At 45.1% G+C, this 15,660-nt stretch overlaps 1 protein-coding gene across 5 annotated transcripts in view; it reads left to right on the forward strand.

The window, feature by feature from the left end:
• LRP1B (LDL receptor related protein 1B) overlaps nt 1-15,660 on the forward strand; it is a 1,609,743-nt gene that overhangs the window by 855,464 nt on the left and 738,619 nt on the right. For all 5 annotated transcript variants that reach the window (XM_019480601.2, XM_059727405.1, XM_059727406.1 and 2 more), the window contains 2 exons: nt 6,603-6,746; nt 8,296-8,532. In XM_019480601.2, the coding sequence (XP_019336146.2) occupies nt 6,603-6,746; nt 8,296-8,532 (381 nt within the window). The remainder of the gene's footprint in view (nt 1-6,602; nt 6,747-8,295; nt 8,533-15,660) is intronic.

Genomic DNA, 15,660 nt, shown 5'->3' on the forward strand with positions numbered 1-15,660 from the left:
GTGACTATATAAGGAATATTTTTCCTTATAGCTATTAGTTGTTGGACAATAGTTTAATACTGATTCATGTATATACTCACATACTCATGTTTTATTCTGACTAAAACATCTTAGGCCTTAAGATGTTGGACCTAACAGTCTATTACTTGGTGCTACATCGATTTCTCTAACACTTCAAACTTCTCCCTAAATTCACGGGACTTACACTAGGCATAGCCATCTTTATAACGTACTATGTTAAGAGGTGTACCAACAATTCCATACTTTCCTTAACTGACACTTTTGAAATCCATATATACAACATACAGATTTGATTTGTACAAATCAGGTTTTATGATTAACAATTCTTTTACCATAATTGCTCCAAAAACAAAATGGTGCATAGTGAGAGCATTTAAGAAACATTGACTAAAGTTTTAGTTTTCACATTAAGCTTAGACAAGTAGGTTTAATAGCTGGATATTTCCAGATGACACAACCATTCATCAAGAATTTCTTGACAGTCATCCAGTAGATGAGTCTGATAAGTCCCATCAGTGTAATTAAAATTATTTCCCTATGGTGGTGAGGGGAGAGGATCACATTACCTATCCATCTGCCAGCATGGAAGACGGGGTGACCAACAGTTGTCAGCATTTGAAGGGTGATTTAATAACATCTGTTCCCATACCCAGAATTTGCCCCTTCAAAACAGAAAGCTAAATTTAATTCCAAAGGCCCATTATCCATCCATGGGTAGTTACACACCCAATATTCCAGTTTTCCTGAGTGAGTTGGAAGGTTTCAAATCCTAAATCTGATATGTTAAATTTGATTTTGAGTTCATCTACAACATGCATATTTTCTCTGACAGATTTTGGGCAGGTCTTTTTGCATGTTTAACGGGGTCCATTAACTGAATATCTTTCCCAGGATACTCATTTATTTTCTATGTGTTTGTCTGTGGAGTCTAGCACCCCTGCCACTACTCTGATTTCTCTCTTTTATCCCAGACAATGTACTAAGTTTGCCTCTTCCTTCTGCTCTCACCTATCCATACCTCTATGCTACAAACTGTGAACTCACTTTATAGCTTTCAAAATAATTCCCTTTCAGAAGTGGCATCCACAAAAAGCACAGCCCTCTTCCTAAGCCCAGTTTCAAATCTGGCAAATGACATCTACTTATGAAAGTTCAGGGACTTGATGGGCAGGATCTCCTGATAGATCAGTCTGAGGGGGAAAGGAGTCTAGGAGAGCTGGTTGTATTTTAAAGCAACCTTCCTGAGGAATTAACTGTCCTAATGCACAAGAAGATTACCAAGTATGGTAGAAGAACAGCTTGGCTTAGCAAGGAAGTCTTCAGTGAGTTAAAACACAAAAATGAAGCTCATAGGAAGTGGAAACCTGAACAAATTATTAGGAAGGAGTATAAGAGTATTGCCTGGGCATGCAGGGATGAAATCAGGAAGGCCAAAGTACATTTGGAGTTGCACCTAGAAAGGGATATGAAAGGTAACAAGAAAGGTTCCTACAAGTATGTCAGCAACAAGAGGAAGATTAAGGAAAGTGTTGGTGATTTACTAAATGTGGGAGGCAGACTAGTGATAGGTGATGCAGAAAAGACTGAAGTACTCAATGCCTTTTTCACCTCAGTCTTCACAGGCAAGGTCAGCTCCCAGGCAACTGCACCTGGCAGCACAGTTTGGGGAGGAGGTAAGCAGCCAACAGTAGCAAGAGAATAGATTAGGGACTATTAGGAAAGCTGTGCATGTACAAGTATGTAGGGGCCATACATGGTGAACTGAGGATGCTGAGGGAGTTGGCTGATGTGTTTGCAGAGTCTGGCTATCGTGTTTGAAAACTTGTGGTGAATGGGAAAGGTCACAGATGATTGGAAAGGGGCAAATATAGTTTTTATCTTTAAGTAAGGGAAGTAGGAAGATTCAGGGAACTACAGATTGGTTAGCTTCACCTCAGTCCCTGGAAAAATTGTGGAACAAGTCCTCAAGGAATCTATTTCTAAGCATTTAGAGGAGAAGAAGGTGATTAGGAACAGTCAGCATGGATTCACCAAGTGCAAGTCATGCCTGACCAACCTGATTGCCTTCTATGATGAGATGACTGGCTCTGCAGATGTGGAGAGAGCAGTGGACGTGATATACCTTGACTTCAACAAGGCTGGATACAATCTCCCACAGCATTCTTGCAAGCGAGCTAAGGAAGTATGGGTTGGATGAATGGACAACAATATGGATAGAAAATTATTTGCATTGTTGGACTTAGAGAGTGGTAGTCAGTGACTCAATGTCTAGTTCACAACCAGTCTGAAGTGGAGTATTCCAGAGGTTTGGTACTGGGGCTGGTTTTGTTCAGTATTTTCATCAATGATCTGTAAGTTGGGATGGATTGCACCCTCAGAAATTCTGCAAATGACACCAAGTTGGAGGGAGCAGTAGATACACTGGAGGATAGGGCTAGGATTCAGAGAGACCTAAACAAATTAGAGGATTGGACCAAAAGAAGATTGGACCATTAGATTCAATACAGAGAAGTGCAAAGTCCTGCACTTAGGACAGAACAATCCTATACACCAGTAGAAGCTGGGGAGCAGCTGGATAAGCAGCAGCTCTACAGAAAAGGACTTGAGGGTGACAGTGGATAATAAGATGATTATGAGCCAACAATGTGCCCTTTTTGTGAAGAAGGTTAACAGCATACTGAGGTGCATTAGTAGGAGAGTTGCCAGCAGATCAAGGGAAGTGACTCTTCCCCTATTTTCAGCATTGGTGAGGCCACATTTGGAGTACTGTTTCTAGTTTTGGACCCCCCACTACAGAAGAGTCAAGTGGAGGGCAACAAAAATGGTTAGGGGACTGGGGCACATGACTTCTGAGGAGTCACTGTGGGAACTGGGCCTATTTAGTCTGGAGAAAAGAAGACTGAGAGAGGATTTAATAGCAGCCTTCAACTACAAGAAGGGTGGTTACAGAAAGGATGGAGCTACACTGTTGTCATTGGTGGTAGATGGCAGAACAAGGAGCAGTTGTCTCAAGCTGCAGCCAGGCAGTTTAGGTTAGATATTAGAAAACACTCTTTCACTAGGAGGGTAATAAAGCACTGGAACAGCTTAGCTACAGAGAAAGTAGAATCTCCATCCTTGGAGGGTTTTAAGACCTGGCTAGACAAAGCCTTAGTTAGGATGATCTAGTTGGGGATGGTCTTGCCTTGAGTTAGATGACCTCCTGAGGTGCCTTCCAACCCTAATTTTCTATGATTCTAAAATATCATTCAGTGTTCAGAGACTTAAGATTATACCCCTCCCAATTACCATTCAAGTTCACATGGATCCTTGTTTTCCTTTTTTTTTCATTATGTATAACACTCCAATATAGGCTGATCTCTTGCAAAAGGGAGTCCATCAAGACTCATCTAGCAACACTCACATGACCAATACCTTTATTAACAGTAGTGGGGGAAAGTGGTAAAATGGCAGTCGTGCCGATATGACCAGGTATAAATCTCTTTTGGTCAATTATTTAATTATTATTTAATTATGTAATGTAACTTATGGATCCTGTCTTGGGAATCTTCCTAGAACATTAATTTATAAAGGGACCCCATCAACTGGCCAATGTATTTAATTTGCTCATGTCCAAATTAAGTTGTCTCAGTTAATGGGGCATTATCATCCCACTGTTACCTTGGCACTATTAGGTAACAGTTGATGCTGTTCTTTGGAAGCCCTTCTTCAGGACCACTGTACCTAGGGTAACCATCTGTTCTGGATTGCCCAGGACAGTCCTGGATTTCAGAAGCCAGTTCTAGGCAGCTGGTGAAAATTGAAGTGAGCATTTTGGGCACAGGGCATGGAGGCAGAGTGGCAGGAGCTGTGAAGTAGGCAGCCCTACAATTAACACAAACTGTTACTTCACTGGCAATTGTTTAATACCTGTGAAGTAAAGAACACTGGTTCATTAATAGGCCATTGACTCCCTGCAGCAGTGGAAAGAGAAGGGGGAGCAAGGAAAGGCTAGGCAGGCAGCATTCTAGATTTCATATTAGTCACCCTAACTATATCAGATATTGGTTTCATAGTCACAATACCTTGAGTTACAAACTTCCATTGGTCATAAGTGATTCAGAAGATGACTGTGATGGAAGGCCTAGGGCTTCTGCCATGTTGAGGGGAGAAAATGCTGCAGTTGGGTCCCAGGGCAGCTAAATAAAGATTAGCTATGAGAACGCAGGTAGCCAGGAGTCCCTGCAGCTGAGGAAGGGAGCTACATTAAAAAAAAGAGGAACACCTATAGTTAGTCTAGAGACTACTGCCTAGATTATACTGGCTGGAGGAGCGAAGGCAGCCAGGAGACCAGCTGGCTAATAGGGGACTGGCTGCTAGCAGACAGGCAGGCGGCAACCTGCAGGCTGCTGAGCTAAGCCCTGGCTGAGAAAGCTGGTGAGCTATTAGTCATGAGGAAGGAACACTTGTGGGGAGCTGCAGGGCCACATGAGTGGATAGGGAAGGGCTTAGAAGGTAGATGAAGCCAGTGCTTGAGAGCAAGCAGGGCAGTCAGGTCCTGCAGGCTGAAAGGAAGGAGCTTCTGAACATGGAGGCTGCAGGAGACTTCCTGGCTTACTTGAGAGGCCCTCAAATATGCAAACAAGATGCCTACAGCCTTCAGGGAAGTAGGTCCCAGTATGAGGGGGAGCATGATGGTTCAGCCAGAAAGCTGAGGATACAACCCAGAAAGGAGAAGTTTTGTTATATATGGCTAAGGAGCTGGGGCTTTTGTTGGGACCCAGAGTAGAGATAGTTTTCTATTTCAGCCATAGGACTTTATTATTGATTTGTGGTCCATGCCCCTGGTTTAGGTTTGGGTCTGCAGGACAGGTTTGGAGGTTCCAGCCATGCCTGAGGAGCACGTGATTGCTTTGAGCCTGGCCAGGGGTGGGTCTCAAATAGCAAGAGGATTAGAGAAAGTATCAGAGACCCATAGCCTGAAAGGGATGAAAACCAGGGTTAGAGACATCAGCCTAGAAGGGTAAAGATCAGGGGTCAAGCAGCCCAGTAGAGTCAATTCTGGGGCCAGGGCCCCAGAGTGAGAGACAAAGATCAGAAGCACAGAGATGGGCAATATATGGCTGGAGTCCAGAAGCTAGGTGCAGGACAGTGGGTCTTGGCTAAGGGATCAGCTAGAGTAGAGGGGCAGAAGCTGAGAAGGATAATGCCCCAACAAGGGAGCAAAGGCCTAAGACAGCCTGGTGGCTTTGGAGACAAATGTCCCACTTGAGTGATAATGCATAACATCTGCGAGGCATGAGCATGGCTGTAGGGGAGGTCATAGGCTGTGAATAGCCCATAAGACAATAGGTGCCTCGTGGTATGTATGGGCCAGGAGGGCCTATCTACTGGAGGACCAGGTTTGGGCTACTGGGGTCCAGAAGAAGATCCACGAGTGAAGAAGGGACAAGAATGTGTTCTAGAGCCCTTGGGCTTTATGACACTTTAATGATCTAATTATTGCATCAAGGCATGCTAGGACAGAGTAGAAGGGAGGGTACCTAGAACCAGAGTAAGGCAGTAGCAGTTTGGCCATCCAGAGGTGTCACAGCTGCCCCTGGGGCCTGGTCCAGCTACAACAATGTGCTGGTCTTTTTCTTCTTATGGTTGCCATTTTCCTCTTTGGGCCTGCAGTTGGAGGCTGTAACTTGGTGATATTCTGTTGGTGGTAGCCATGAGAGACGGTTCCCTTCTATCCCTGTTTTTTTATGCCTTGTAAGTCAGAGAGCAGCTTGTACATCCTCTTATTCTATTTATACTTCCGTGTCTCTTTTCCCCTAATTGTAAGGATTTTTCTGACAATGCTTCTTTTTTATTAATGGCAATTCCCAGTGCAACAGAAGATAACAGAAGGGTGTTTGCCTTCTTCCTGCTCAGAATATAGGCTCACAATCACTAGTCACAGGCTCTGAGAGCTCTGAGTCAAAGGCACAGAACTGTACCACTCCCGTTATGAGCCTCTCTCTCTGAGGAGAAGGGACCTGATGAAAAAGAGCTTTGGACTAGGCATTATATAATATCTGTGATTGAGAACACACAATACAGCAGTAAATTGGTTATTTTCATAGGTTACCGCATAAAGTGACTTTGGCAAGAATTTACTGTCCATTGGAAGCCACAGCAAAAATATATTGGTTAAATTTGGTCTGTTCAGACACCTCAGCTTCACCCAGACTCTGGCCTTGTTACGTGACTGTCACTGACCCTGTTTATGTAGCTACTCACCTTTGTGCATATCTTCTGTCTGGCTTATCATGATTTCTTGCGTAGCAACCTTTTAACGGCTACTCACAGAATAATGTAAACAGCAAGTGAATATATCTACCCAAAAGGCTGGTAATTTTCCAAGAGTGCCTCATCTGGTTATTTGGATCTTTTGGCTACAGCTGGGCTCTTCAACCCACTAATGCCTTTCTAGGGCATCATTTAAATAAATTTTAAAAAAGCCTTCTTTTTTGATACTCTCATTCATTCTTCTTCTGTCTAAAGTCTCAACATGTTGGTGCATATAATTATCTTGTTTAAAGGATTTCAAGCATGCTGTTTTTCATTTGTTGTAGTCAGAAGCCATGCATGTGAAGAAGACCCATATGGATTGCCAGGGGGATGTTCACACATCTGTCTGCTCAGCAGCAGCTACAAAACACGGACTTGTCGTTGCAGGACTGGCTCCATTTTGGGAAGTGATGGCAAGTCATGCAAAAGTATGTTGTTAATATCAAACACTTTGCCAGCAGCTAATATTTTTACAGAAGAGTTCTGAGTATTAATTAACATCATCAATAATAATAGAAGAAGCATGAGATGTTATTAGGTAAAATTTGCTTGCAATATGTACCTGCTGCTGGTTTTCTCACATACACCTTTTTGTACCATTTGACTAGCATAGAGTCTATGGAAGGAGGTCAGCTAAACCTGAGGTATCATTAAAGTAAAAACAAAAACAAAAACAAACATAAAAAAACCCTCCTAATTTTTATTTAATGATTTTTACTCTCTGAATATAGGATGTGCTTGTATAACATTTGAGTACTGTAGCACATAGTGTCAGTCACTATTAATTTCTACCCACAGAAAGTCAAACATTTCCTATTCTTGAGGGGTCCTGCTGTATAAGTAAGAAATGTAGGGTTAGGTTTTGCCTATGTTAGTATTTGAGGGAATAGTCAATGTGAGCAGCATAAGACCTTTCTAGGACTTCAGCTAAACTCTTCGGACTGAACGCATTCATAGTACTAGTAGTAATAATAATGATAATAATAAAGATAACTACTTCAAGGCATTTAGATGCCAATATATTTTGATACATATATGGGAGTTAAAGGGAAGCTCTTGTACTTTTGGACATTGGCTATCAGTAATAAGCATGTAATGAAGTATTCTAACAAGTAATGCATTATTTCTCTCCTCCTTGCAATGTAATTAAATATAGTCACTGCTTATAAATGTAAGCCAAACTGATTTGGTTAACAAATCCATCCAAAAATTCCAAAACATTCCTTAGAAAGTGTTGCCACATTTTTTTTAATCTTCCATTTATAACAGAAGTTTACAGCATATTCATAATACGAAGGGTAGTATCTAAGGAACTAACAATGCCTCCAGTATAAGAGAGGCCTTCCGATCTTCTGGGCTTGTTTTGAAATTAACGTTCCCAAGTTGCAAGTTTCAAAATCTGCTGCGGAATATGAAATAACATGAGTGGCACTTATGTTTTATACCTCATCTTGGAAGAATAAATAATTTGTGTCGATTCTTAGTACTGTACCACATGGGAGAAAGTTACTGTAATCTTTGCTTTGTTTCTGACAGTCTTCAGATGAAAGATTTTGAGTGGTCGTTTTGAATTTGCTGAAGTTTACAGTATTGTCACATTTAATGAATGCCATAGTCAATGTCTTCAATAGACTCAATAGTTCTTAATGAATTGTCAAATTAAACACCTACAATATTATAAATGCCTATTTCACGCTGGCTACAAAGTTATCCTATGATCTGTCATGTTTTCACAACATAGACTGTTACAGACAAAAGAATGATTAATTAGAAATAACTTAATCACGGAAGTAATTTGTGTTTTAATTAGGGTAATGTAAGTAGCTAGCCTTGAGTTTAGAATATTTGAGAGTTTAATTTTTGATAGCGAATAAAAAAAACCCAGTAATTGTGCCAGTTAATTAAACAGTGGCATTATGCAGTGTAAAGAAGATTAGGCAGCATTGGTTGTTTATGTTTGTAATCTTTCTTTTGCAGGACCAAAGAATGAGTTGTTTCTGTTTTATGGTAAGGGACGCCCAGGAATCATACGGGGAATGGACCTGAATGCCAAAGCAGCAGATGAATACATGATCCCCATAGAAAATCTGGTCAACCCTCGTGCTCTGGACTTCCATGCAGAGACCAATTACATCTACTTCGCTGATACTACCAGCTTCTTGATTGGGCGACAGAAAATTGATGGCAAAGAGCGTGAGACAATCTTGAAAGATGGTAGGTGATGTGAAGTAATACCAGCAACAAAAATATCTTATTAATGAGAGAGTAAACTGGTCTGTGTGGACCCCAGACCAATCAAACTCTCATTCTGAACCTGAGGCCAAAGGAAACCTTTTTAAAGTTAGAAAAGTTTAATTTCTTTTTCCCATTACTTTCTTATTATTTTCTAGTTTCAGCAAGGCAATTTTGTTTTTATCCATATATTCTATAGTTTTGAAAATCCAGGTGTAGATCCTCACATACTTTTGTATTATGTCAATAAAAAGAAAAATAATATCAGTGGAATAAAAGTTTTATAAATTCTGTCAGATTAAATTGCCTTAAACTGGCAGGCATCCTGCTGGATTCCCAGGTGAAAGCAAAACCTCTAAAAGGACCAGTACAACCTCTTCATTGACAGAGAGCTGAAGAAGAGGCACAGCCCAAAATAGGAACTGCCGAGAGTACAAAGCAGGTGTTCTGAATCAACACCCACAGCTGGTGGGACTTCATTTTAGTTTTAAGTATAATCCAAAATATTCTGTACTTGATTCTCAATTCTGTTTGAGATGCATTCAGACTAAGCAGAAGACATGCAACACATTGATAGCAGTTGCATCATCTTAATTCACATTGAATTAATCTTAAATCAGGTTGAATAGTAGGCCTGAGCAAATAGGGAACTATTCGATTCAGATTCAGTTGATTCGGATGACTGTGATTCGATTCAGAGATTTGAATCTCTCTTTTGATTCAATTCGGCTGAATCAGCTTCGGAAGATTCAGAAAGATTTGGAGATTCGGCCATAGAGTGTCATGGGGAATCAATTAAATAGTTATAACTTTGTTGTTGTTTGGTTGATTTGGATGAAACTTGCAGGATTGATAGCCTCTTCTGAGGGCATGAATCTTGTCAAGTTTCAAGGTGATAGGTACAGGGGTTTCTGGGAAACTGCACCTCAAATCCTGAAAGCAAAACTCATGTCACGTGTGTGTTAAGCCACAGTGGGGTGAAAACTGCAGAGATGGTAAGTCTTGCTGAGGCCACAAAGCCTGGCATGTTTCAAGGAGATAGGTGCAGGGGTTTGGGGGAAACTGCACCTCAAACTGCTTGCAAGTAAAACTCATGACATAGGTGACACTGTGTGTGTGTTAAGGTACAGGGTGGTAAAACCTGCAAGCCTTCTAGTCCCTGCTGTGGCCACAAAGCCTGAAATGTTTCAAGGAGATAGGTACAGGGAGAGTCTGTGTTTTGGGGCCCTGCACCTCTGGCTGCTAACAGGCAAAACTTGTGACATGGGTGCTTGTGCAAATGTGTTTGTCTTGGGGCATGGGGGTGGGAATCTACTGCAGGCCTGGCTGCTAGGCCCTGCTGTGGCCATGAAGCCTACCAGCTGTGTATGTCTTAGGGCACAGGGGGGTGAAAAAAAATACTGCAGGCCTGCCAGACCCTGCTGCAGCCATGAAGCCTGCCAGCTGTCAAGGAGATAGGTGCAAGGGGTTCTAGGGCCCTGCACCTGTGACTGCTAACAGGCAAAACTTGTTGCATGGGTGCTTGTGCAACTGTGTCTGTCTTGGGGGGTGGGAAAACTACTGCAGGCCTGGCTGCTAGGCACTGCTGTGACCACAAAGCCTGCCAGCTGTCAAGGAGATAGGTGCAGGGGGAGTCTGGGTTCTGGGGCTGCAGGCAAGCAAAACTCGTGACATGGGTGGGTGATACTGTGTGTATGTTGTGTGTTCAGGTGCACCCTTCCTGGCACTGTGGCCTCTGCACAACATGACAGTGTGCCCCAGTGAGGCCTCCTTTCCCCCTACAGCCTTCCGGTCCACCACTGTAAACGGTGGCAGGTCAAAGTAACTTATTTGGCTCCATACCAATAGCACCAGCAGCATCAAAGGTATCCAAACTGAAGTGTCAGGGCCTTCTTTCCTTTCAAGTAGGAGCACCTAGTGCATTTCTGTTAGGTGTGCCTTCATTGTGTGTGTGTGTGTGTGTGTGTGTGTGTGTTCAGGTGCACCCTTCCTGGCAGTGGGGCCTCTGCACAACATGGCAGTGTGCCCCAGTGAGGACTCCTCCTCCCCTACAGCCTCAGCTCAGTCCACCACTGTAAATGGTGGCAGGTCAAAATAATGTAGGTGACTCGGTAGTCAGCACCAGTAGCGCGAGCAGCATCTAAGGTAGCCAAACTGAACTGTCACAAAGCCTTTCTTTTTATAAAGGAATTGACAGCAAGAAGTAAAGATATTGTGTTGGATATATGTTACTCGTGGTGTGTGATGGCTTATTTTGTGTTTTTATGTTTATATGTTTATTATGAAAAAACGGAAAAGTTAGAGAAATGTATCTTAGGAAGCTTTTGGGCTGAAAAACCCTTTGTCAGGCTGAGGAAGTACCTGCGGTTAATGTGGGGTGGGGAGCAGAAAGGGGGATGTAGCAGCGCAGATAAAAATGGAAAGGTATCTGGGGAGTCAGATGTCCGGCAGGTTACAATGTGTCAGAATTCCACTATCTATATTGATTCCATGAGTTTCTGTACCTAGAAGGCTGATGAAGTGCACTTCATAGGCCCAGCTCTGAAAAATGGTTTGTACATTCAAACAAGCACCTAACCTTATCACCAGAACTGAAGCCAACTTCCTACAGCTCAAATCACAAAATCTGCCAACTATCTTCTGTATTCCCACACACTGCACACCAGAATCTATCAAAGACAACAATACACAACTACCTGTGGAGGCACATTCCTCAACAAAGAAACACTCTGCCTCCAGTCTCTAAGGCCTGATCCTGAGAGGGAACAAATTACAAACCACTTTTCACGGCCGTGCCTATGAACTTCACTTCGTCAGCCTCCTAGCTACAGAAACTCATGGAATCAATATAGATTAGACAGTGGAATTCTGACACACTGCAACCTGCCAGACATCTGATTCCCCAGATACCTCTGCACTTTTACCTGCACCGCTACATCCTCTTTTCCCCCACCACCCCAACCTGTCCCTCACTCCCTGATGCCTCCATTTTCACTACCTGGTTTTCTTGCCTGCATTGTGTGCCAGGCCAGCCTCTGGCTTCTTTACTATTCCTTTCATCCAGGACCAGGAGACACACCAACTGCAGGTACTTCCTTAGCCCGACAAAGAGTTTTTCAATGCAAAAGCTAGTATCCCAGGCAGCTAAGCTGAGCTCACGGGGAGCCTCACAACTGCACTGCAAACAGCAAGCCTCAGGCCTGTCAAAGACATGACAGGTCTGGGCTTTCCCCACCCAGGATTATGTGCGTGCATGCGTTAGCTGGATGTTATGGTGCCTCGTACCCGCCTTTCACCAGGGGATTGTTTGTCATGCTGTGCTGCCATCAGTCCCACCAGGCCTCCCTACCCTGACAGGGTGAAGTTTTAGTGGTCATACACAGGACCTGGGGCCTCCTCCTTCCCATAGCCCCAGTCCATACCTCTAAGTTTGTCCTGGCAGGGGAGCAAGCTCAGCAGGGACATGTTCTTCCCCTGCTGTCTGGTGATGCAGTGAGTACCTGCTTCAGCTGACAGTGGGGCATTAACTAGTTTTTAAAAAAATAAAAAAAAGAAATTGGTGCAGACAAAGCGAGGAGGGTGGCACTCGGTCTGTCTGCAGGTGGAGCTTCGGGAACCCCAGCAGCAGAAGGTTCACCTTCAAGAATGCTCCAAGGTTCATGACTCCAAGAAGAACATGAGCCGGCAGTGTAACAAAGCCATCAACAAAGCCAATCACACCTTGTTGTGCATTAGCAGATGCATGACCAACAGAGCAATGGAGGTGATGTTCCCCTTCTGTGCAGCATTGATTAGGCCACAGTTGGAGTACTGTGTCCAGTTTTGGGTGCCGCACTTCAAGAGGGATGTGGAGAATCTGGACAGGGTTCAGAGGAGGGCCACTAGTATGATTAGTGGCCTCCGTGCAAGACCCTGCGAGGGGAGGTTGAGGGATATGGATCTCTTCAGCATTCACAAGAGACAGCTGAGGGGTGACCTTGTAGCCACCTATGAGTTTGTTAAGGGAGGACAACAGAGAATTACAGACACATTATTTACCAGGGCACCCCTACGAGTAACTAGGAATAGTGGGTACAAACTAGTGGAGAGTAGAGTTAGGTTAGACATTAGGAAGAAATTTTTCACAGTAAGGGTGGCCAGAATCTGGAATGGGCTGCCAAGGGATGTGGTACTCTCACCTAACTTGGAAGTCTTCAAGAGAAGGCTACATAATGATCTGGCTGGGGGCGTATGACCTCAATGATCTTTCCTGCCTGGGGCAGGGGTTTGGACATGATGAACCTTTATGGTCCCTTCCGACTCTACAATCTATGAATCTATGAATACCAGCTGCTCCAGCAATCCAGGATCCAAGCAGGTGCAACAGAGTGTTACAACATCCCCAGCAATGCTGAACACCCTCTCGCTTGGAACACTGGTTGGTGGACAGGGCAGGTATTGCTGAGCAACCGTAGCCAGATCCTGCCACATCTGGCTGTGACTTGCCCAGTAGGCCAAGGGGTCACTTTCCAGTGGCTCCACATTCTCAGTGAGATAGGTAGCCACTGAAGCCTCGGTGTTATCTGCCCTAGGCTGGGGTCTGGTGTATTTGGACCCCAGCATTGAAGCCATGCCCTTGGCCCACATTGACAGTGGCTGGCATTGAGGTGACTGGCTGGTGCTGGTGGCTTGTGCTGGGAGTCCTGGCACAGGAAAGTGGATTCCCCTCTTCCACATACCCTCACCTCTGCCCTTCACCCCCCTGACTTTGTTGACCAGCACCTGCATCTAGTGATCAAGGGCTTTAGTGCTGCCAGTGCACATGCTTCTCTTCACTGTCGGGTCACACGTGCCCACCAGCATGTGGACCATACTGGACTGCAAGGGATCTAGCTGACTCCTGATGCCCTCCTTCAGCCGCCTCATCAGTGCCTGCACATCTGGTGATAATGGCCTGCCTCATCCAGGAACACTGATCGCCTGGAATCTCTCATTTTGGTTCTCAAGTTCCCTCACTATGGTGATCACCTGGCTGAGGAGGGAATCGCCAGCATTAAGGGTCTCAGTGGCCTCGAGGAAGGGTTTGAGGATCACCAAGATCTGGGAGATGGTACCCCACTCAGCTCTGTTCAGGGAGCCACTGATCCCAATCTCCCCAAGCAAGGCCATCTCATGTATGGCCTTCTGTTGCTCCACCAGCTTTTCGAGCATCAGGTATGTGGAGTTTCACCGAGTCTCCATATCCTGCATGATTTTGTGCTGTGGGATGTTCAGCTTTTTCTATTTTTCCCAAAGCATCTTGGCCCCCTTGATGCTGCTGTGGAAGTAGCCCTCCACCTTCCTGCACCTTGAAATCAGCTGACTTGTGGTGGTAGTGGTGGTGGTGCCATCACCCACAGCCCCGTCCCCTTCCAAGGCATCCCTGACTATGAGGTGCAGCCTGTGTGCCACACAGCAGATGCCAACAAAGTTGGCATCATGGACAGCCCTTGACCATATTGGCCCCATTGTTGGTGACCATGAACCTGCGGGTGAGCTCAGCCTGCCCAACAAGCCACCCTTGCACCATGTGGTTCATGGGCACTATGATCTTGCCGTGTGGGACTTATACAGCACCTCAGCTTGGAGGAGAGCCCAACGACAGCCTGACTAATGGTACCAGTCCACTGTGAGAGAGAGGTAGGCATGATCACCACCCCGGCCACTCCAGATGGCTGAGGTGAAGTGCAAGGCTACCTGTGGCCCTGCCTTGTGCAGCTCATCCCTCAAGTACTCCCTGCATGCCACATACAGGGAGGGCTAAAGGTGATTTCATAGATTTCATAGAAATTAGGGCTGGAAGGGACCTCAGAAGATCATCGAGCCCAGACCCCCACCCGAAGGGCAGGATGTCAGCTGGGGTCATAGGATCCCAGCAAGATAAGCATCCAACTTTCTCTTGAAGGTGTTCAATGTAGGTGCTTGAACCACCTCTGATGGCAGGCTATTCCAGACCTTGGGGGCTTGGACAGTAAAGAAATTCTTCTTTATATCCAGCCTGAAATGGTATTGCAGTAGTTTATAACCATTTGACCTTGTCATCCCTTGGGGCACTCTGGTGAACAAATGGTCCCCCAGATACTGGTGGTCACCTCTGATAAACTTATAGGTGGCCATCACATCACCCCTGAGCCTGTGCCATTCCATGCTGAAGAGCCCTATAGCTCTCAGCCTGTAGTCATAAGGTTTGGTTTCCTGACCATTGATCATGTGCATGGCTCTTCTCTGGACTCTCTCAAGCTTCTCCACATACTTTTTGAATTGTGGGGCCCCAAACTGGACGCAGTACTCCAGCTGCGGCCTCACCAAGGCGAGAATGATGTCCTGGGATTTGCTTGAGAAGCATCTATGGATGCAAGCCAGCGTTTTGGTTGCTTTACTAGCCACAGCATTGCATTGAAGGCTCATGTTCCTCTTGTGGTCAATGATGACCCCCAAGTGTCTTTCTTCCGTAGTGCTAGCCAGCATAGCACTGCCAAGCCTATAAGGATGCTGCAGGATTTTCCTCCCAAGGTGGAGAACCTTGCATTTTTCAGTGTTAAACACCATCAGGTTCTCGTCCGCCCATTTGCTGAGCCTGTCCAGGTCAGCCTAGATCGCCCTCCTGTCTTCAGTTGCGGATGCTTTGCCCCAAAGTTTGGTGTCTTCAGCAAACTTGGCTAGTCCGCTTCTGACTCCAATGTCCACATCATTAATGAAGATGTTGAACAATATGGGTCCAAGGACAGAGCCTTGGGGGGTACCCCACTGTGATGTATGCAGGCACTTGGTAAGATGGGGACACAAGTGCCATGAGCCGCCTGAACCCTAGCTGCTCAACTTGGGAGAAGGGTTGGCTATCCAGAACAAGCATCTCCCCAGTGTTCTCGCTTACCTTGGGAATGCACCCCTGACTGTCTGCAGCTTTTGCCCACTGCTCCAGAGTGGCCTGCCTCTGCTTTGGGGGGACGGGAGCTTTGGAGTGGGCGGGGGACTTCCCTTTGGGAATGTTCACACTGGTGCCAGACTGAGCAGGAAGAAGGGCAAAGAGGTGCTGTCTCTTGAGATTCAGCAGCATCGCCATGGTGGTGAAGCGTTTCACCTCCTTGCCCT

Source organism: Alligator mississippiensis, chromosome 4 (genome assembly GCF_030867095.1).
Source record: "Alligator mississippiensis isolate rAllMis1 chromosome 4, rAllMis1, whole genome shotgun sequence".
Lineage (NCBI taxonomy): Eukaryota > Metazoa > Chordata > Crocodylia > Alligatoridae > Alligator > Alligator mississippiensis.